Consider the following 22021-nt stretch of genomic DNA (forward strand, 5'->3'; position numbering starts at 1 on the left):
CTCAAGGAAGAGGTTTCTTGACGTAATTTACCTTCTTACCTTGTGGAGCTCTTTCCGTGTGCCATTCAGAGTAATTGATCATCATATTATCAAGAAGCTTTGTTGCTTCACCAAGAGTGATGGACATAAAGGTACCTCCAGCAGCTGAATCCAATAAATTCCGCGAAGAAAAATTTAGTCCTGCATAGAAGGTTTGGATGATCATCCAAGTAGTCAGTCCATGGGTTGGGCAATTTTTAACCAGAGATTTCATTCTTTCCCAAGCTTGAGCAACATGTTCAGTATCTAATTGTTTAAAATTCATTATGCTACTCCTCAAAGATATAATTTTAGCAGGGGATAATATCTACCAATAAAAGCATCCTTGCATTTAGTCCATGAATCAATACTATTCTTAGGCAGAGATAGCAACCAATCTTTAGCTCTTCCTCTTAATGAGAAAGGAAACAATTTTAGTTTAATAATATCACCATCTACATCTTTATATTTTTGCATTTCACATAGTTCAACAAAATTATTAAGATGGGCAGCAGCATCATCAGAACTAATACCAGAAAATTGCTCTCACATAACAAGATTCGATAAAGCAGGTTTAATTTCAAAGAATTCTGCTGTAGTAGCAGGTGGAGCAATAGGTGTGCATAAGAAATCATTATTATTTGTGGTTGTGAAGTCACACAACTTAGTATTTTCAGCGTTGGCCATTTTAGCAACAGTAAATAAAGCAAACTAGATAAAGTAAATGCAAGTAAACTAATTTTTTTGTGTTTTTGATATAGCAAACAAGATAGCAAGTAAAGTAAAACTAGCAACTAATTTTTTTGTATTTTGATTTAGTGCAGCAAACAAAGTAGTAAATAAAACTAAGCAAGACAAAAACAAAGTAAAGAGATTGAGAAGTGGAGACTCCCCTTGCAGCGTGTCTTGATCTCCCCGGTAACGGCGCCAGAAATTTGCTTGATGCGTGTGGTTGGCACGTCCGTTGGGAACCCCAAGAGGAAGGTGTGATGCGCACAGCGGCAAGTTTCCCTCAGTAAGAAACCAAGGTTTAATCGGACCAGTAGGAGTCAAGAAGCACGTTGAAGGTTGATGGCGGCGGGATGTAGTGCGGCGCAACACCAGGGATTCCGGCGCCAACGTGGAACCTGCACAACACAACCAAAGTACTTTGCCCCAACGAAACAGTGAGGTTGTCAATCTCACCGGCTTGCTGTAACAAAGGGTTAACCGTATTGTGTGGAAGATGATTGTTTGCAGAAAACAGTAGAACAAGTATTGCGGAGATTGTATTTCAGTAAAGAGAATTGGACCGGGGTCCACAGTTCACTAGAGGTGTCTCTCCCATAAGACAAATAGCATGTTGGGTGAACAAATTACAGTTGGGCAATTGACAAATAGAGAGGGCATGACCATGCACATACATATCATGATGAGTATAGTGAGATTTAATTGGGCATTACGACAAAGTACATAGACCGCCATCCAACTGCATCTATGCCTAAAAAGTCCACCTTCAGGTTGTCATCCGAACCCCCTCCAGTATTAAGTTGCAAAGCAACGAGACAATTGCATTAAGTATGGTGCGTAATGTAATCAACAACTACATCCTTAGACATAGCATCAATGTTTTATCCCTAGTGGCAACAGCACAACACAATCTTAGAACTTTCTCACATCGTCCCAGGTGTCAATGCAGGCATGAACCCACTATCGAGCATAAATACTCCCTCTTGGAGTTACAAGCATCTACTTGGCCAGAGCATCTACTAGTAACGGAGAGCATGCAAGATCATAAACAACACGTAGATATAACTTTGATAATCAACATAACAAGTATTCTCTATTCATCGGATCCCAACAAACGCAACATATAGAATTACAGATAGATGATCTTGATCATGTTAGGCAGCTCACAAGATCCGACAATGATAGCACAATGGGGAGAAGACAACCATCTAGCTACTGCTATGGACCCATAGTCCAGGGGTAGACTACTCACACATCACACCGGAGGCGACCATGGCGGCGTAGAGTCCTCCGGGAGATGATTCCCCTCTCCGGCAGGGTGCCGGAGGCGATCTCCTGGATCCCCCGAGAGGGGCTCGGCGGTGGCGGCGTCTCTGGGAGGGTTTCCGTATCGGGGCTCTCGGTGCGGGGGTTTCGTCACGGAGGCTTTAAGTAGGCGGAAGGGTAGGTCAAGAGGCGGCGCGAGGGGCCCAGACCATAGGGCCGCGCGGCCAGGGCAGGGGCCGCGCCGCCCTATGCTCTGGCTGCCTCGTGGCCCCTCTTCGTTTCGTCTTCGGACTTCTGGAAGCTTCGTGGAAAAATAGGCCCCTGGGCTTTGATTTCGTCCAATTCCGAGAATATTTCCTTACTAGGATTTCTGAAACCAAAAACAGCAGAAAACAGCAAGAATCGGCACTTCGGCATCTTGTTAATAGGTTAGTTCCAGAAAATGCACGAATATGACATAAAGTGTGCATAAAACATGTAGATAACATCAATAATGTGGCATGGAACATAAGAAATTATCGATACGTCGGAGACGTATCAGCGGGCGACGCGCTACTGCTCCTTCGTGCGGACATGGCTGGCGGCGGTGCTAATGCTGCGGCGTGCGGCGTGGAATTTCTCGCCGGAGCGTGTGCAGGGAGGCGGCGGCGCACGGCGGAGCTAGGGTTGCGAGTGAGGGGTTGGACCCCCACTCGCACCTACACCCTGTATTTGTAGGAGGCGGCGGTGTGGTTTTGACGGGCCCGTATTCCGCCGATACGGGTCGGCCCGATTACGAGACCTGCTAGACGGCCCAAACTGCGCTCACCCCCTGTCCCGCCAAAATTATACGAGGTGGACGCGTTTTGAGGGGTCTGTTAGACATGGTCTTACCATGCATCATCTGCTCCTCCCGGCAATTGTGCTCCTCTTCGCCGCAGCCGAAGCCTACACCGCCTCCTGCAGCAACGCCACCTGCGGCGGGCAGACCATCACCTACCCGTTCTGGCTCACCAACTCAGGCCCCAGCTGCGGCTACCTGCCAGGACAACACCCCGATCCTCGACCACCAGTTCCACCAGTACAGGGTCCTGCGCAATTAGGTTGCCTGGATACGGCGATACGGATATGGATACGGATACTGCGATACGCCGATACGTCGATTTTTCAAAAGCACCGATACGGGGATACGTTTGTATACATATAATTTTTAATAACATATATACAAATTACTGATTTTTTTACCAGAAAAACTACTATATAAGAGTATCTAGAGGTTGTTTGCATAAAAGCTTCATAACTCCAGCACTCTCTTAGTCGCTTCTCCACCTTGCTCTGAAGTAACGATTTAGTTTCTTTAGAAAAAAATAGAAAATCAGCTGCTACGTACATAATAGGTATCCGGAGGTAGCCGATACGTATCCGTGTATCCGGCAGTATCCGATACGGATACGTGAGTTTTCTGAAGTATCCGTGCAACGGTTCGACTACACCAATCGCACCGTCGCCCTCGCCGACGGCGACGCGTGGAACACGACCTGCCCGCGGCTCACCTTCAACCTCTCCCCCGACCCCAACTCATGGCTGCAGCTCACGCGCTCCAACTCCAACCTCACCGTGCTCTACAACTGCAAGGCCAAGCTACCCCGGTCCTCCGCCGTGAAGCTCGACGGCTGCCAGGACCAGAGCAACATCTGGTACGTCCTCCCCGATGACGGGGTCACCGGCAAAGCGTACGGGCACGGGTGCGAGAAGGCGGTGACGACGCCGGTGCTGCTGAGCAGCCTGCATCGTCTGGCGGCCAACCCGTCGATCGGTGAGGTGCTGAGCGCCGGGTTCGAGATGCGCTACGACGCCAAGTCCGAGCAGTGCGGCGCGTGCGAGCGGTCCGGCGGGCGGTGCAGATACGGCCGCATCGAGGAGCACGGCGGGACGGGGTTTGCCTGCGTCTGCGACGATGGAGCTAACGAGCGCCATTGTGGTACGTGATTTCCTCCTTTCAGTACTCTCCTATCTAGTACATGACTTCTGCGCACGATCTGGAATTTGCTCGCCGAACCACGCGCGCGTCTTCGCCGTGGTGGCTGCTGAGTGCTGATCATAAACATGACCTTCCGCGCGCTTGCGTGTTGCGACTCCAAGTCTTGCGTGCTGGTAGTGGTAGCCTGCGTTGACCGGTAGTAAAGCTATGCTGCCATTGGTAGACCGGCGCGCTTGATTACGACCCATATGCTTGTAGAAATTGTTCATTAAGAAAGGCATATTCAAATACTAGCATATCTGCATATGTAATTTCGAATGTTTGCATATTCAGACCCGGCTTGGCGGCTTACCAAGTCAGACGGCCAGCACAGGACGGCATAGGATAGCAACCCCCATCAGTTTAATAGGGTGTTCCCTGCCAGTGCCAAGCTGGTAGTATACAGTTGAGTCTTCAAAGCTAGCTACTAGTTGATACCGATCTTTGTCACTTTCAGATTACTAGGCACAGTATTTCTAAGTGGCACACTTGAACAAACTGAAGGAACTACTAGCTAGTGAAATGTTAAACTGTGGCACATAGGCTAGTCGTCCAAACATATGTGAAAACTGGGAGAACCTTTTTTTCAGACAACCAGGGCACAAGTGCCTGGGCACAAGTTTCCTGTTGATGTACTACTTCTGTTTCTAAATATAATACATTTTGAGAGTTTAGATTGGACTATCAAAACCTCTTATATTTTGGAACAAACTAAGTATAGTACACAAGTAACAGTTCAATTCGTGTATGAGTTCACACCCATTACGAAAAAAATACCATGCAACACACGTAGAAAAACAAGACTAACCCACCGATTGATGCAGGAACAACTGTGGTATTTTATTAAGGAAGTGGTGAACTAGGGCTGCCTAGCTAGCACACCACCTCATGTGCTAGCCAGTAAGCCCTGGGTCTTTCTCCAACGCATGTGAAAGAAAGTCATCTTAATTATTATTACTCTTATTAGGCAGCGAACATCACATAACAAAAATTTCGAACCATATTTTGGAAGGAACAAAAGCAGGAACTAGAGATCTAGAATATTCTTCGCAACTCCCTCTTACGGTACAAAAGTAGGAACTAGAGATCTAGAACAAAAGTAGGAACATAGGATCATTCTGATGAACATAATGATAAGCTACGGTGCATCAGTATATTATTACAAGCTCCATAAATTTTCAGAAAATTTATAATTCATCTACTAATGAGCATTTTTGTTCAAATATTGCAGGGGATCCACGGTGTTTACGCTTGAAGAGACAAAAAATATGCAAGTGAAATCTCTTATTCTTAGAATTTGTTGTTTCGCTTCTCACTTGTGTTCATATATATTATTATCAAACATGCTACTATCTCACTACAAAAGGAGCAAAAGAGACTTGATATAGAAACAAACAAAAAAAGATGACACTCCAAAAGGTTTGATATCCCAAAAAGGATTGTTAAACTTGCTCCCGCCACGTGCACTTAAAATGTTAGCAGCGACCATTTGAATGGCAGAGCCACTACCTGGCAAATTAAATTTGGACTTTAAACGTGAACAAACATCTTACCATCCGAGCTATTGCTCCTACTTTGTGAGATATAACTCGTGTTGATCTTTCTAATATGTGCATAAGCTTTTGTATTTTTCCCCTATCTTGGTGAATAGGTAGAGAGCCTGCCAATTTCGTCAAATTCCTTTTACCAGCCACACCCTTTCACAAGTTATGAACGATGTAAATACTCACATAGGGTTTTCTTGTTCGAAGTTGCTCCATTTTGAATGATGTGGTATAGTAAATGACTGCAATCTCTCTTAATGTCTTCCCTCCTATTTGCAGATAAAATAGCAAGCACCTCAAGCGAAGTTTTGATATGCCTACTATTATTGGCATGTTTGTTGGGCTATAAGAAATACCACTCTGCACTTTCGGCCAGTCACCTTCCGTGCTCCTTTCAGGGGCCTGCCGAGGTTTCCTTGAGCCTCTTGGCGGGTGATGTTGGATTTGGCTCATCCATACAGGATCCAAGGTCGCCACAATACGAAGGGGGTCTTTTTCCGCGACAATTTGAATTTTAGGCTTGGACACTTTTTTCGTTGTTGTGTTGGTTGGTGGAGCATATGTCCCTGGTGTCGGTTTCTTCGTCGGCCGGTGGGGGCCCAAAGCCGATTGTATCTGGCTTTGCCATGAATCAAAGGTTACATCTCTGAAAAGGCATCAATGATTAAGCCCTTCATGAAAAATAACCATAAAGATACCAAATCCAACATGAAGGATTGAATCTTTCTTGCAAGAACGGAACCGTACACCCCGAAAAACATAAGTATGCAGAAGTGAAGAATAAAGAAATAGTTTACCACGAAGATAGGTCAAGGTCATTTACTGCGGATAAGCTTGAGTGGCGGGTATGGCCCTACCGTGGGATATGCCAACTTTGTAAGCAACAAAACGAAATTGCGGCTCACCTCTTCTTCAGTTCCAGATACTCTCTTCGGATATGGCGCTCGATAAAGGAGTGGTTTGGGCTTATGAAGCTAAACCTAAAGAAGTAGGTGGCCTTCGGCGAGGTTAAGGATTTGTGGTCAGCGGTGTTGCAGCGCAATGGGTCACGGTAGAAGAATTTGACATCCATCATCATGCTAGTCTCGTGGGAGATTTGAAATGAGAGGAACGCTCGAGTCTTCCACAATAAGAGCTCCATGCCATCTCTAATCGTATACAAGATCAAAGGCGAGCTAAAGAATTGGGTCAAGGCCGGCGCCAAACACCATGGAGATGTAATCTCGAGAGAGTACGTAATCCCTTATATCGGTCACTATGGCCTTGGTTTGTTTTTCTTGTAAAAACTTGTGAATTTTTCTTCTTAATTAATGAGGCGAGGCAAATCTTTTTGCCACCATTTAAAAAAAAGACAACTTCAGGAGATCTTGGTGTAGCTTTTGTTTGGTAAAAGTTTTTCCTTGCTCGTGTTTGTTGGCTTTGTTCTATTTTTTTTGGGTATTATATACTTTTTTCTGTATCAACAGTAATGAAGTCAGACACGCTTCCATTGACCAGTGAATAAGAGCATCCCACTCGTCTCCCCGACGAGGCCCCCAGGACCGCGTTTTGTCATCCGGACGGTGAAATTCGGCCCAGTCGCGCCCCCGGTTTCTCGTTTTCGTCCGGATTTGGGCCTAAATCCATCCGGCGAGCCCACGCCATCCCCGGCCCCCCGGGGAGCGCTCGGGGAGTCCGACGAAACGAAAGCGCGGGAAACGCCGAGGAAACTTCCCGCGTGTCTGGTGGCCCCAACTTGTCGGCGAGAGACACCGATCATCGTCCTCATCGCATCGTCTTCCGCGCGCTGTAAAAGCCTGCCGCCGGTCAGTATTCGCCGGCCGCGTAGCTTCCACGCGGCGAGTTAATGCCGTCGCCTCGGTTTCACGCGCGCCTACCTCTATTTATCGCCGAACTACCGCGTCGGCGTCCAGGTCCGGCGGGTCCACGTCGGTCTTCGTCAAGAAGGAGCCGGCGTCTCCGTCGACACCGGCGCGCGTCAAGAAGGAGCCGGCGTCTCCACCGCCGGCTAGAGGGCGCAGCAGCGGCGCCCTCGTCATCCGCGACCAACCCTCCTCGCCGTAGCGCGGGCGGAAGAGGAAGTCGGCGAAGAAGGAGGCCGCCGCGGCGGCCGCCAACCAGCTCGCCGAGGAGGAGGCGAAGAGCGCGGAGGACGCCGCGGTGCCGGAGGCGATCGCCAGGTCGCTGAAGGACCTGGTGCCCGCCGACAACAACCTCCCCATCGACGCCGCACTGGAGTGGTTCAGGCGTGACTGGGAGCGCCAGGAGGCGGAGCAGCAGCGGCGGCTGCTGGATCTGGCCGCCGCGCGTCAACTCGCCGCCCGCGCCGCCGCACCATCCGCCGGTAGGAACGCCGCGCCCAGGAAGGTGGTCAAGCTCGAGGAGAGCAGCGGCGAGGACATCTACCGTCCGTCGCCGCCACGCGCCGGCGACGCTGGCCAGGGCACGAGCCGCTGGCCGAGGCGCCGCCGCTTCAGACGACGCCGGCTCGAGCGACGACGACGACGGCGGCGACTACACGGCCTTCTACCGCCATTTCGGCATGTAGGAGGCCGCTTTTTAGTTTAAGTTTTAGTTTGCCAATCACCGAATTCAAATATATGTACGAATTCGGCCTATTTATGTACGAACTCGCCTCTATATGTTAAATATCATTAAATTTCGCTTATGTTTGAACGAATTCGCCTATTTTGTCTGAATTCGTCATATTACGTTGCATCCATCCTGGGCTCGCGGCTGGGAAAATGGGCCTCCCCACGCCAAATCTTCCTCCAATCCGAACGAAAATTTCACCGGATTTGGGCGTGGGGAGCCCAAACGAGTGGGGATGCTATAACAATTTGCAACGAACGTGGGGGAGGGGCATAGAAAGGAGGAAATGGCGTGGAATGGACCAGCAGCCGCGTCCAGTCGTGGTCATGTGGCGCAAAATTTCCCGAAGTGCCAGCTGCCCTTGAGCCATATCGTGACTATGGACTGTCCCGAGCAATCTCACCGTCGGCCATCTTTACTGACCGAGAAAATCGGCACTCTACCCAGTCTCGTCTTCTTCATCCACACGATGCTTCCACTGCCCTTCCTCCCTGTCCTGCTCCTCTTTGCCGTGGTGGACGGCTACCCGTCCATCTGCAGCAACGCCACCTGCGGCGACCTCACCATCGCCTAACCGTTCTGGCTCAACTCATCTACAGCTTCCAGCTGTGGCTACTCCGGCCTCGGCCTTGCCTGCGAGGGCAACACCACTCTAATTCTCTTTTTTTAAACTGAAGGCCGTAGCCCAACCTTAAATTAATAAGGCCGTTGCCGGCAAGTTGTTACAAGGTGCTGAAGAACAGCTAACAGGAAACGAAAAACAACAAGCATACAAGAATGAAAAGAAACACAGCTTGAGCTTCGTGTCCGTTGTCCGGCCTTGCGATCCGTCTGAAGAGGCGCCGAAGCTGGTGAAGAGGACCGCCGTTGAGAGCTCTCGCTCTAGTCAACCTCCAGAGGCCAAGCACACACCCAAGCACCATCCGCTTCTACCTCCGCAGAAAGCTCCCTGCTTTCTCACCCCGGATCGAGGGGCGTCGGACCTGTCCGAGGTAGACCGCTCTCCCTGAGCACGCATGGATATCGGAGGTCACTGCCGGGGAGGAGGACTCCAAGCACTCGCCTCGCCGCGCCGCCACCCACGCACATCACCGCCACCCGCAGCCCGCACCACAACACACAAGACCAAGCTGCCAGGAGCAGGCACAGACAAAGCCTACCAACCGCTGCCGAGCTCGTCCACCCATATCCGCTATCTCCGACCAGCGCCTCCATCGAGGGAACGACGCCAGAGCGCCGCCGCCGTCCAAACCAAAGTTTTGGGCTTTCACCCGAGATAAGCAGAGCAGGGGAGGGAGGGGATACAACCTCGATGTCGCCTTCAAGAAGGAGCATGGCGCCGTCGCCAGCGTCATCGACCTCGTGGCCGCCACCGACAGCCAAGGGTTTCCCCCGGTTTAGATCCCACCGCCGACCAATCTCACCAAACCGCCGGAGGATCTGGGGCCAGGGAGATGGGAGGAGCACCACAGAGAGGGAGAGCTCGTGTCCAGATCTGATGCCGGAGGCCCGACGTGGCGACCTCCGCACCAGGCCTGCGCCCGCCGCCCCTTCGCCGTCCACACGGCCGAAGAGCGCAGAACGCAGCATCGGCGCCGCCACCCGCCGCCAGGTCGGCGACGCCCCACCCCGCGCCCAGGGCCGCCGCCCTGCATCCATGGGATCCGCCCGATTCGTGGCGCACAGCCCGGCCACCAACCACCACTCCCAGGCGCCGGCGAGGCCGGGCCGGAGAGGGGAGAGACGGGACAAGGACCAGCACCGAGTCCTCGGGCGGAGGCCATCCCCCACCACCCGGCCGCCTTCCTCCCTTCAGCCGCGCGTGGGGGCCAGAGAGCAGCTCCCCGCCGCCCCCATCACCGGCGCCGCACGGCCTTGCCGGCGGCCGCCTCCAGGGGCGACGAGAAGGGGAGGGAGGTTGAGGGGAGGAGGCGGCGGCGCTCGATTTAGGGTTTCCCCCCCGGTCGCCTGGAGGGGCGACGCGAGGGAGAGGGGAGGAGGAATCGACTTTGTTTCTTCTTCCGCCACTCTAATTCTCCTGGACCAATCCCACCACCGGTACAGAGTCTCACGCATCGACTACTAGACGCACACGGTGTCACTCGCCAGTCGCCATGGCTCACCCACTCCGCCTGCTCGTCTTCGTCTTCCTCGTCGTCCATGCCTCCCCTCTTCCGCTCAGCACCTACGACGATTCCATGTGCTCGGAATCGTTCAGGTGCGGCGCCGTTGACATCAGATATCCATTCTTTCTGTCAAACGCAACACAAGTAACCCCAGACTACACATCCAACTACTCTTGCGGCTACACCGACCTGAAGATCTTCTGCGATGGCGAGGGGGACGCCATGGCCCCGATCCTTCGTCTCGGAGGAGACAGCTACACCATCTTGAACATCTCCTACGACAAACATACCTTCATCCTCGGCGACACCGACGTGCTCCGCGGCAACGGCTGCCCCAGAGTCAGCCACGACGTGTCATTCAGCCAAGACTGGCTGAACTACACCGACTCCTTCGACAGCCTAGCCTTCTACTTCGACTGTTACAAGCCAGGCGAGAACCTGCCTTCTGATTTAAAAGATCACCAGATAACCTGCAAAGGGTTCCGTGGACTTGGTTTTTCCTTCGTGTTCGTCGCTGGCTCTGAGGAACGCAACGTTTCTCAATATTACCAATTGGCTGCCCACTGCAACAATAGTTTCGTTGTGCCGGTACATGAAGATCCTCTGCTGGGAAGTGGTCAGCAGCTCATGTTGCCGGCGGAGTACGGTGACGTGCTTAAGAAGGGGTTCGAGTTGGAATGGAAACAGGGCACAGAGAAAGTATGCAACCTGTGCGAGCAATCTGACGGACGGTGCTCCTACAGCGAGAACAAGCAATTCCTTGGTTGCTTGTGCACTGGTGGGAAGGTGGGCGTTCAGGATTGCAACGGCGGCGGCGCCACCCCTGCTTCTGCAGAACCCCCGTCAAGTAAGTTCTTGAAACAAACATTATCTATATCACGCAAGTCCTGTTAACTACTTGGTGACTTATAGTCGACTTGTGAGTTACGAAGTTCCCGGCTATCTCGTCCAACCAAGTTTTCAGTATACTTACTATGTTTTGCCGCTTACAGATATACGGTTTTGACGATTCAAAATTATAAAATCTTTATGTGAGAAGGAATTTCGGCAGCGCTCTGCTCATCTAAATCAATCTAATTTAGACAGTCAGCAACACAAACTGGAAGACAGAGACAGCAGAGGAATAACTACTCTGGCGCCGAGATACAGATGACTCGCAAGACGCCGCCATGTAGTACCGTTGAATCTTAAGCCCCATTAGCCGCCCTTCCTTCTCTGAAATTTCCTTGTCGGAGACCAAGAGCCCTCGCAACACGTGAACAAAGATAGGCGGGCAGGCAGCGAACCAAAGCAGACAATGGAGCAGCACCGCTAACTTAGCTAGACATGCCTCTCTTGCTAAGCCCCCACCACCAGCTGCTGCTGCTGTTTCTCCTCTTAGCTGCCGCCTCCCATGGCGTTGCTTCCGGTGCCACCTACGACTCCTCCATGTGCCTGTCTGAACCATTCACCTGCGGAGCCGTGAGCTTCAGCTACCCCTTCTATCGCTCTAGCGACAGAAAAGATGTCGACGGCAACGAGAATTCCTACTGCGGCTATCCGGGCATGGGGATCGTCTGCGACAACGACAAGCCCATGTTGCAGCTCGACGGCGTCGGCAACTACGCAGTGAAGAGCATCGACGGCACGAGGGCAAACGTCTCCATTGCCGATCCGGAGGCCGTCGGCAGCTGCCCAAGAGTCGATCACAACGTGACCTTCGGACCGGGCACATGGCTGGAATTCCCTAACACCACGGTCGACTACCTCGTCTTCTTCCTCAGCTGCTACTTCGGGGCTGGCCTCGTCAAACCGGCTACCCTCGATCCGATCACCTGCTCCGAATTCGTCAGCGGTGTTCCTGGAGCGTCGTTCGTGTTTCCTAACGAGTCAGTTCCAGCTGCCGGGAACTGGTCGCAGGCGTGCCGCCAAGTCATACTAGTTCCTGTGTTCAAATACGGCCCGGTCGACCCAAGTAATAGCACATGGAGAAACACTGGATACGGCGATGTTCTTCGCCAGGGCTTCCAGGTGTCGTGGGACAACAGACCCGTCTCTTGTACGCAGTGCGAGGAATCCAACGGACGGTGCGCCTACAAGCAAACAGGAGAATTCCATGGTTGCTTGTGCACCAACGGCCAAATCGGCGCTAGGAGCTGCACTACCTATAATTCAACTGGTAAGTACTTCTCAATCTAAATAGCAACAAGGGAATCAATTTTTTTTGTGAGACATATGAATGTAGATTTTGAAGAACTGGTAAGCACTACGTGTACTAACCCATAAAAAAAGTTCCCATCTAGATAGACTTAAACTGGATTTAGTTTCTGGAAATTATTCGTCAATTTGTATCTGGCACCCTCCGTTTCCTTTCTATGCCTAGGACTCGGGCTGCATGTCGCTCTTTGGTTTCGTTTCCTTTTAGTTTTATGCTTCAGTACGTAAAGGTTTCTTTAATGCAGATCGACAAGGAGACACTCGTTGGGTAAAAAAAAAAATTAATGACGAGCACGAATATTCCGAAACTAGTTGTGCTCACACTCCATTATTGGATGTCGCACTTTTGAATTTTCAAAAAATGTGAAATAAAATCGTGGAGATGGTTTATATTGTATCGTGTGCACATACAAAATTTCGTTCCAAAAAAAGACCATATGTGACTTGTGGAAAAGAAAAGACCAAAGGAATAGTATTCCATAACTATTCACATATTATTTATCTTTTTTGTGTACGCCATACGTTTTCAAAGAAAAATGATGAAACTCGGCAGATGCATAATGCACAACATAATATGTCCCTGATTTTTTTCCGTCATTTTTAAATACTTAAAAACCGTGCTTTAATCCACTAGCCCATGCTACTAGTGCGTGTAGCCACTGATTCTTTTGTCGTTTTTTTTATGATCAAGTCCAACGTGCGTGTAGCCTCCTGATCTCTCTCAACGGCTGGTCCAATAGTGCCCCGTCCTTCAGTTTCACCAAAAACCTTCACCACTGCATATGAATTGACATTTGTAAGAAAAGATCACCCTGATGTCCGGGTTATGCCAAATAGGGTATTACCACGGTAGCCCGGGTGGCCCACTTGGGTGGCGAAACTTTCAAGCTAGTCAAGTGGTCCAGTTGCTACAAGATGTAAGCCCAAACCGACTAAGGAAGGTCCATGACAGATTTTCCGGAAGAAAGAATACTTGTAGTATAAGTCACGGTGTATAGCTTATAGCTGCGACAATTTTTTAAACTACAAAAGACTATAGCTTCAACTGACGACCTGATCTTTGAGAAAATCAGAAATGGCAGTTACTTATCATGTGCTGTATCAAATTATTGCTTTTGGATTTATACATACAAAAAGATGGTTCTTTTCATCCTTTTGGGAAGAAGATTAGTTGTTCCTGTAACACAAATTACTAATGTGCTGGATGCCTGGACCCGTAGAGTAACAACAGTTAAGTTACCTTCTACTATTTCAATGTGTATGGTACGGACATGCAGTAAAATTTTATTTTGTGAATAAATGCATCTTTCATCTACTTATGAGCCCTTATGTTGATTTTTGCAGGACAGAAGAAGGACAGAATAAAAATATGTAAGAAATATCTCCCGACCAGATTATTAATTATTTTCCATCTTCCATCTTTTACAAACTGTTTGCTTCAATCATATGTATTTAGCAACTCCGCAATATATTGCACTTTAACATGATTTTGTGATGGTTTTTATCCCATTGAAAAAAATTGCCGTGTTTTATTCCGAGCTGTGACCATGCGACAGGGTACCCACATGCCCCCATTTTATCGTTTTCCCCAAATTGTCAAATTAGACCCAGTTTTTCGGATAACATGGCAGCTGACAGGCTAGGCATGTATTTTCTGGGGGACTATAGATTATATTAAATGCCTATAATTTCATAAAGGAGGTCGAAAGAATGAAACTGCGTCGCAGCTACAGCTGCTGATATATACGTGGACATGTCTTGTCAATTTATGGGATACAACATAATGAGATAAATATCTTCGCAATGTCACAACTAGAGTTTAAAATATGACAATAGTTTTAATAGTGTAAATCCTGTCAGACTAACAACTAAAGGCAAAAAGTGGAACATACTCTAAATATATCTATACCTTTAGAATACACAATGCAGTCGGTTTGTCCACAAGGATCTTCAGTAACTCGAGATCCGTTGCTTTCTTTTACGTGACACTAGAAATTGTGTTGCTTCCATATGTGCACTAATTTATGGCTTTGTCATTATTCGGTACAATAAAAAGGGCAAAGAAACCAAATTAGTATAAGATTTCACAAGTTTCTTCCCCTTTTGATGTCTTTTCCCTCAAATTGTCTACACAGATACAATAGCAGGCATCTCAAGCATCATGCTTTGTCTGCTTTTGTTTGCATTTTGGTTGGGCTATAAGAAGTACGGACGCAAAAAGAAATCAAAGGAAACAGCAAGAATTGAGTCCTTCCTACAAAAGAATGGAACCATACATCCAAAAAGATACACTTATGCACAAGTGAAAAGAATGACGTCATCTTTTGCTGAAAAGCTAGGTCAAGGTGGATTTGGTGCTGTTTACAGAGGCAGCTTCTCTGATGGCCGTCAGATAGCAGTGAAGATGCTGAAGGACTACAAGACTGATGGGGAGGATTTCATCAATGAGGTGGCTAGCATTAGTAGAACTTCTCATGTTAACATCGTTACTCTCATAGGATTTTGCTTGGAAGGATCCAAAAGGGCACTAATTTATGACTATATGCCTAATGGTTCACTTGAAAGGTATGCTTTCAAAGATAACTCTCAAGGTGGAAATACTTTAGGTTGGGAGAAATTATTTGATATAGCAGTTGGCATTGCTCGAGGACTTGAGTATCTCCACCGAGGATGCAATACTCGGATCGTACATTTTGATATCAAACCCCACAACATTCTGTTGGATCAAGATTTCTGTCCTAAGATCTCTGACTTTGGATTGGCCAAGCTGTGCCTCAATAAGGAAAGTGCTATTTCCATTGGTGGTGCAAGAGGAACAATTGGCTACATTGCCCCTGAGGTTTATTCAAAGCAATTTGGAGTAGTGAGTAGCAAATCTGATGTCTACAGTTATGGAATGATGGTTCTTGAGATGGTTGGGGCAAGGGATAAGAATATTAGTGCAAACTGTGAATCTAGCAGTCAATATTTCCCACAATGGATTTATGAACATTTAGATGAATATTGTGTTAGTGCTTCTGAAATTAATGGTGAGATCACAGAGACTGTAAGGAAGATGATAGTGGTTGGTCTGTGGTGCATACAGTTAAGTGCTACTGACCGTCCAACAATGACTAGAGTCGTCGAGATGCTAGAAGGGAGCACAAGTGTCCTTGAATTGCCACCAAAGGTGCTGTTTAGTTGATAATCATCATCAATCAATATGTTAATATAGATTCTGAGCACTTGCTCCAATAATGCACCATTGTAAGCAGCTGAAAATTTGAAGACTTCCACATAATGTTGTAATTTGGGTGCAAGTCTCCTACCAAATTGTGCAACTATACCAGAGAGTCATTATTGTACTATCTAATATTTTATTTGCCACTCCACAAATCTATACCTAAACCCTAAATTCAGAGTAGAGCAAAATGCCGAGTAAAAGTCATGTTGCAGATTCCGGATCTCAGCAACCGTGCCCGTAGCAGGCGCACCGCGCCGGAACGCGGGGTATCCAGCCGCTAAGATAGCGCATATTGCGGTGCGCCGGCAGGCCGCAGGCGTCTAGTGTGCCCGGAAAGTTAGGGAACACCAGGATGCGGCGACGGGTGACCGCGGCGTGACGGCGCGAGGAGAGACAGTTGAGCCTAAGAGCATCTCCAGTCGGGGAGACGACGAGGCCCCGAGGACGTATTTTTCTTTATTCGGATGGACGAAATCGGTTAGCCGTGCCCCCGGTTTCTCGTTTTCCCCCGGATTTGGCCTTTCATCCATCCGGGGAGGCCAGGCCATCCCTGACTTCCCCAGGCCCGGTCGGGGACTCCGGACGAAACAAAAGCGCGTGAAACACCGAGCGGGCCCGCGTTGTCGGCGACAGAACTGGTTGTTCCCTCCATTAATTTTGTTTTCCCTCCAAAATACGCCGCATAGAACCATTTTCCCCGCCGAATTTTGGAGGAGCTACCGCCATTCTCCCCAAAGTTGCAGCTCCTCCTCTTCCCCGCCACCACCATGCCGCCGAAGAAGCTCGCCGCCGATGGCGCGCCGAAGACGAGGAAGCCGCGGCCGCCAAAACAGAGGCCGTCGGGCATGACAAACGCGGAGTGGGCGGCGGATGTGGAGCGGCGGCAAAACGAAACTCGCGGCAGGGCGGAGAGGGAGAAGAAGTGTAACGCGAAGAGGGTGGCGGCGGCGGACGAACAGGCGAGGCTTATCTCCATTAACTTCGGCCAGCCGCGCGTCAGCCAATTCCCCGGACCATGGCCGACCCAAGGTATGATCGGCTCTCCTTCCACCTTCTCACCGGCCACGGCCATGTTCATGGACACCTATGCCGCCGGCATGGCGGGGTTTATGCTGTCACCGCCGGCGTATGATGGTGCGATGTACGAGGGCATCTCGCCTGCCCTGTGACGTGGGCCGCTCTCCTTCTGCAACCCCGGGATGCCGCCGCCGAATGAGCCTGTGATGCACGAGATGATCACGTCGGGCTCCATGGCCGCCGCGTCGAGCCCGGGATTCTTCACACAAGAAGAGGCAAGGGCGACCGAAGCCATCGCGTCGCGGGGCAGCGTGAACCTCGACCAGGACGATCAGATCGACGGTACGCAAGACGTCGACGAAGAAGATGAACAGACCAACGTCGACGAAGAGGAAGAGCCCGCGCCTGAACCCACGGAGGCGCCATCCAAGAGGAAGAAGAAAAGGAAGAAGAACTCGTCGCCAGCCGAGCCGCGGATCAAATGGACGGGCAAAGAAGAGCAGTGCCTCGCCGAAGCTTGGAAGACCGTTTCCATGAACGGCATCATCGGCGCGAATCAGAACTTCGATACGTACTGGCAGCGCATCAAGGTGGCGTTCGACGAGCGCAAACTTGTCGATCCATACTTCAACAAGACGGTGATGGTACGCGGCGACAAGGCAATGGGCACCCATTGAGGGATCATTCAGGCGGCGTGCAGCAAGTGGCACGACGTACATGAGGAGATCAAAAGTCGCCCGGTGAGCGGCAAGGACTTTGAAGCCAAGGTATGCTCACTCGCCGTGGCTCCTCCGTCGACTCTACATCGCCCGAGGTTTAATCTTGAATCGCCGGCCTGTTTTTGCATATGCGGAGGGCGCTCAACATGTACGCGGACGACAACGACGGCCAGATGTTCAAGTAAATCAACGTGTTCGCCCACATCAATGACTGCCATAAGTGGAAGGAGGTGCGCAAGAATCTCGTCAAGAGCGAGCAGTACAACCCCGATGTTCCAGCCCAGCCTTGTCGGCAGGCCGGCCCGAGCTCGGCCAGAAGAAGTTGAAAGAGCAGAAGAAGGCCGGCCATCTAGCCGACAGCTTGCAGGCATCCTTCGAGAAGTGTTGGGCGGACACGAGGGCGCACGCCGCCAGGAGGGACGACAAGCACGACGTGCGGTGGAAGGAGATGCTCGCCAACCAGAGCGTCCGGATTGCCTTGCTCAAGGAAACCTCCGCGGCGAAGAAGAGGAACACCGACCTGACGTTCCTGATCGGGGCAACGACGCCAACATGGACGAGGAGACGAGGGCTTGGTACGAAGTCCATCGCCAAGAAATCCTCCGGCCCCCGTCGACTGTTTCGTCCACCGCTTCGACATCAACTCCCGCCGCAACGACAACTGCAGACGCCGATGCTTCGCCGCCCGATGCCGTCCCAGACGAGGCTCAAGAAGGGATCGCCGATGAGCCTGTAATCGTCTAGTTTCGATCGCCGGAATGTGGCTGATCCGATCGCCGGACTTTGGCGATTCTTTTGTAGCGGGAAGACGATTTTTTGAAACTATCGCCGCTGATGGGCGAATGCCGGGGTGCGACTGGGAAAATGTTGCCCTCCACGTCCTTTTTACATCCAATCTGACGTTTTTTATATCCGAATTTTCGTCGGGGGCTCAAACGGCTGGAGATGCTCTAACCGTCGATGCGGATTTGCCTTCTTTTTTTTTTGCGCTAGACTAGAGGAATGGTGAAAATTGTCGGCATTCTCTGCCGATACAGTCTGGGTCCAACGGCCAGTGTCATCCGCGACGAGAAAGGGAATCGTCCTTCCATGTTTTAAAAAAAGTTAACTACTCAGTAGATATACTTAAAAACTATAGGCATTAATTTTCCTTTGAGAGTACACTCACATTATATAAAAGTAGTATTTTTTGCTGGATTTTGTAAGTATGTTAGGATAAAAATTAATCAGTGATCAAACTTGTGTTTTTGATGTCCAAAACAACCTCTTTTTTATATAGAAACGAAGACAGTAGAGTAGTACTAGTATTTTCTTACATTCTAACAAGATAAATTCTACCTCTAATAGACTTTTTCAGTAACTGGGGAAGGGGGAGGGGAGGTTTGACTCTCACCATTCTCTCATAGAGTGGAGTGTTTTTGGAGAGTGGTGTTTCTTCCGTGCACGGGAGGTATAGTGCACAGATATACCGTTTATTTGCTTTGAGATTAGTACTTGAGAGAATCTTTGCATGTAGGGTTACCCTACACTAGTAATCCCTCTTCCATTGTTTAATACTAGAAGGATACCCCGCGCGTTGCAGCAGGGATTTCTCCGATAACTCTATTTTGTAAAAAAAACAAAAGGATGGAAGTTGATTGGAATAGGATGTTATTTGTAGGAACATGCATGATTCAATTGGCATATATAGTCAAGAGGCTAACTTAAAAAAAAATTGACTTGAAATGGTTATGTAGTTGGCGGCTAAAAGTTGATGATGTGGATAATTGCATGGCTTAAAAATAGATGATGTGGCTTGCATGTAGAGTATTAATGAATGTTAGTGGGGGATGACATGGACAATTGGATGGCTAATAAAATGGATGATGTGGATAGCTTGCATGTTGAGATAGACAACTTAAATGACCCTCTAGTGGGGTTTTGCTTTATAAGATACTAGATGATACCCCGCGCGTTGCTGCGAAAATGTTTAATTATATCTTTAGAGAATTGTCGAAATAAAACTTGTAACAGGTGTAACATAAGATAACAAACGAAGAAACAATATTACAAAGTATATTGTGTATTTCTCAAGTTATTCCCATATATAAATCTGAGTGTTTGATGTACAGAAGCAGTACCATTGTACTGGATTACTAAAAAAAATATTAGAGAACCATTTTATTATTTTAGTCATTGAAGATTACCTTATATTCACTTCTCGCCTAGTTTGTTAGCTTAATTAAATCATTTTTTGTAAAGAAACATACTCCAGAAATGTTCTAGAGAAATAATCAAGATGGATGCTCCTGTTAATACTGAAAGAAGAGACAGACTTGTCATCACATTTCATAACTGGTAGGAATTAAGTAACTATTAGCCTGTAGTAGGTCCACTGTTCAAAAAATCGGCCGAGATACCGATTTATCGGCCGAATTATCGTGAATCGGATGGTAACCGATAAGATTTTAGCATCTCGGCTAATTTATCGCTACACCGATATTTTGGCCGATTTTCAATCCGATGACCGATATTTTTGCCGATTTTCAATGAAATTTCGCTGAAATTCGGTATGGTAGTCGTTATTTTTGTTCTATTGTCTTGTAGAACTATACATTAGCTTAAAATTTTCATTTTTATTGATTCAAATGCAAGAAATAAAGGTAATACTTTTGTTCAATGCTTCAATATTATCTATGCATAGCATATTATATAAAATTTAGTGATGAAAATTAGAATTTACAAAAAATTAAGCCGATAAATGGCCGATCGATATAATCGATTAATCGTCCGATAAGCGATTAATCTCCATTTTAAGGTTGAGCGATAAGTTAGCGATTCACGATTTCTTGAACATTGAGTAGGTCTAAATAAAAAGTAACCATATTTAAACTGGGATCTTTGTAATTAAGATGGAAGTAATCGTTCATATATTTGGTTCATACTATAAAACGTGAGCTGTGCTCAAATCCATATAGAGTGGCCGTGAGAAAAGGTGAACACCAACAGCTCAAGATCTTCTAATTGCCATGAACAATGGAGCAATATCTGGAATAAAAGATAAGCAAGATGAATCACACAAATAATTATATGAGGAGGGGGGGGGGGGGGGGGGGTAAATATCTGTAATTGAGCAGTCACTGCCCTATCCATTGGATATTCATGTACCTACAAATAACGATTGGACATGTTGAATAACCTGACAAAGTGCACTTTAACAACCAATACAGGAACTGAGCAAGACGCTAATAGTGCAAAAACTTACTACAGCAATAACTACCTGTGATTTGATACCAATTCACCCCTGTTGTATTCATTAGCATGTTGATCAATTGAAACCACGGACATTGAAACATAATGCTCTCAGGCAGATCATAAAAGTTTTAGCATTTCCGTATCTTATTGAATTAGACTATTTCTTACCATATTGAATTAGACTATTTTCTGGATACGCAGAAATCTGTTAATTGATAATTGTTATCATGATCTTCTATAGCATGAAAGAGTAAAACAAATAAGAGCTTATATTAGAACACGGACACATGAACTATTTAATTATAGCCACTATACATTTGGAATATAAACATCAAAGATACGTATAATATAAAAATGCAAGGAAAGATGTCAAGGGAAGACAAAGGGCTGTCCATACTTTTACATCAGATTCACAGTGAATTCGTAGCAGGAAATCTAACAATCAATCCGCTGAGCCTTTTGCTGGATGAATAATTTAGCTTTGTGTATAACGTGGCAATGGAAACGTAAGCTAAAAGTTATTGAGAAAACAATATAAGGGGTGATAAATTCGTAGAAAATTTCTAATCCAATACTTGCCTGTAAAACTGAAACACACAATGAGAAAGGGTGAGATTGGCTAATATAAATATTTTGACCTAATAAAAAAGCCAATGCTATTCTTCAGCCCCAAGATATTTCATTTGATGGTATATGTAACAAATGCCTACCTACAAAAGAAAAACACACACTTTTGTAAGCTAGTTATGCTGAATAAGAAACCTGAAACTTGACTATGGTCACGCATCGTTAGTACGTTGAATGAAAAGCATGTGAAGTATTCAGGTGTGAACAAAATAGTATAATCAGCTGCAAATAATGGGAATCTGATATATGAACAAATGAAAAAGGAAGATAGAGTTTACCTGTGGACAGATTGTGGGCTAATAAACACATCGTAAGGTTAATAAGCTCCCATATGCTAGGACAGTATGCTGATGAATGGTGCGAATTTTCTGATATACCGAACCAAAGGAGGGAAGAGCTAAGCACATTGTAGACAGCGCCATAGGTGCAGAGAGAACATAAATATGGGTATTAGGGTATAAGGTATTCCGCTATTTTTTCTATGATCAATAATTTAGCAGCAAAAATTACATGTTGCTAATAAAAAAATGACTTACCTGTGATCGGATTTTCGCCATGGCTGCACACTTCCCGTAAGAAGGATCAAGATCGGCAAAACCACTGTAAGTATGTAACCAGGCACATGGGGAGTCATGCGCCTCACCAACGTTCTCTGCAGAGCTCGCATCAGATCGAGGATGCATATATAGAGAGTCATGTGCTAGCATCGGACCGCCGAACCAAGTTCAAGT

The 22021-nt window shown here is 47.7% G+C and overlaps 2 protein-coding genes across 3 annotated transcripts; both read left to right on the forward strand.

Annotated features, from left to right (window-relative positions):
* The first annotated feature begins 2887 nt into the window (after positions 1 to 2887).
* LOC127339819 (LEAF RUST 10 DISEASE-RESISTANCE LOCUS RECEPTOR-LIKE PROTEIN KINASE-like 2.7) lies at positions 2888 to 6217 on the forward strand. The gene is made up of 4 exons (XM_051365630.1): positions 2888 to 3080; positions 3461 to 3973; positions 5244 to 5282; positions 5836 to 6217. The coding sequence occupies exons 1-4, from the start codon at positions 2888 to 2890 to the stop codon at positions 6072 to 6074; spliced, it is 984 nt and encodes a 327-aa protein (XP_051221590.1). The 3' UTR covers positions 6075 to 6217.
* A 3961-nt stretch (positions 6218 to 10178) lies between these two features.
* Positions 10179 to 15836, forward strand: LOC127343420 (LEAF RUST 10 DISEASE-RESISTANCE LOCUS RECEPTOR-LIKE PROTEIN KINASE-like 2.1). 2 transcript variants are annotated; one of them, XM_051369552.1, is made up of 3 exons: positions 10179 to 11121; positions 13815 to 13841; positions 14606 to 15836. In XM_051369552.1, exons 1-3 carry the CDS (start codon positions 10263 to 10265, stop codon positions 15652 to 15654), a joined length of 1935 nt encoding a protein of 644 aa, XP_051225512.1. In that variant the 5' UTR covers positions 10179 to 10262; the 3' UTR covers positions 15655 to 15836. The 2 variants fall into 2 exon arrangements, with proteins under 2 accessions (XP_051225512.1, XP_051225513.1); XM_051369553.2 differs by lacking the exon at positions 10179 to 11121 and adding an exon at positions 11590 to 12432.
* Positions 15837 to 22021: the final 6185 nt, after the last annotated feature.

This window comes from Lolium perenne, chromosome 3 (assembly GCF_019359855.2).
Source record: "Lolium perenne isolate Kyuss_39 chromosome 3, Kyuss_2.0, whole genome shotgun sequence".
NCBI classification, from domain to species: domain Eukaryota; kingdom Viridiplantae; phylum Streptophyta; class Magnoliopsida; order Poales; family Poaceae; genus Lolium; species Lolium perenne.

Bases quoted from the DNA above. Each gene is read 5' to 3' on its own strand.
- LOC127339819 (XM_051365630.1), top strand. From the start codon at position 2,888: ATGCATCATCTGCTCCTCCCGGCAATTGTGCTCCTCTTCGCCGCAGCC. The intron at 3,081-3,460 runs GTCCTGCGCAAT...AGTTTTCTGAAG, and splicing joins ACCAGTTCCACCAGTACAGG to TATCCGTGCAACGGTTCGAC. The intron at 5,283-5,835 runs GCAAGTGAAATC...TCCTATTTGCAG, and splicing joins CTTGAAGAGACAAAAAATAT to ATAAAATAGCAAGCACCTCA.
- LOC127343420 (XM_051369552.1), top strand. From the start codon at position 10,263: ATGGCTCACCCACTCCGCCTGCTCGTCTTCGTCTTCCTCGTCGTCCAT. The intron at 11,122-13,814 runs GTAAGTTCTTGA...TGATTTTTGCAG, and splicing joins TTCTGCAGAACCCCCGTCAA to GACAGAAGAAGGACAGAATA. The intron at 13,842-14,605 runs GTAAGAAATATC...TTGTCTACACAG, and splicing joins GAAGGACAGAATAAAAATAT to ATACAATAGCAGGCATCTCA.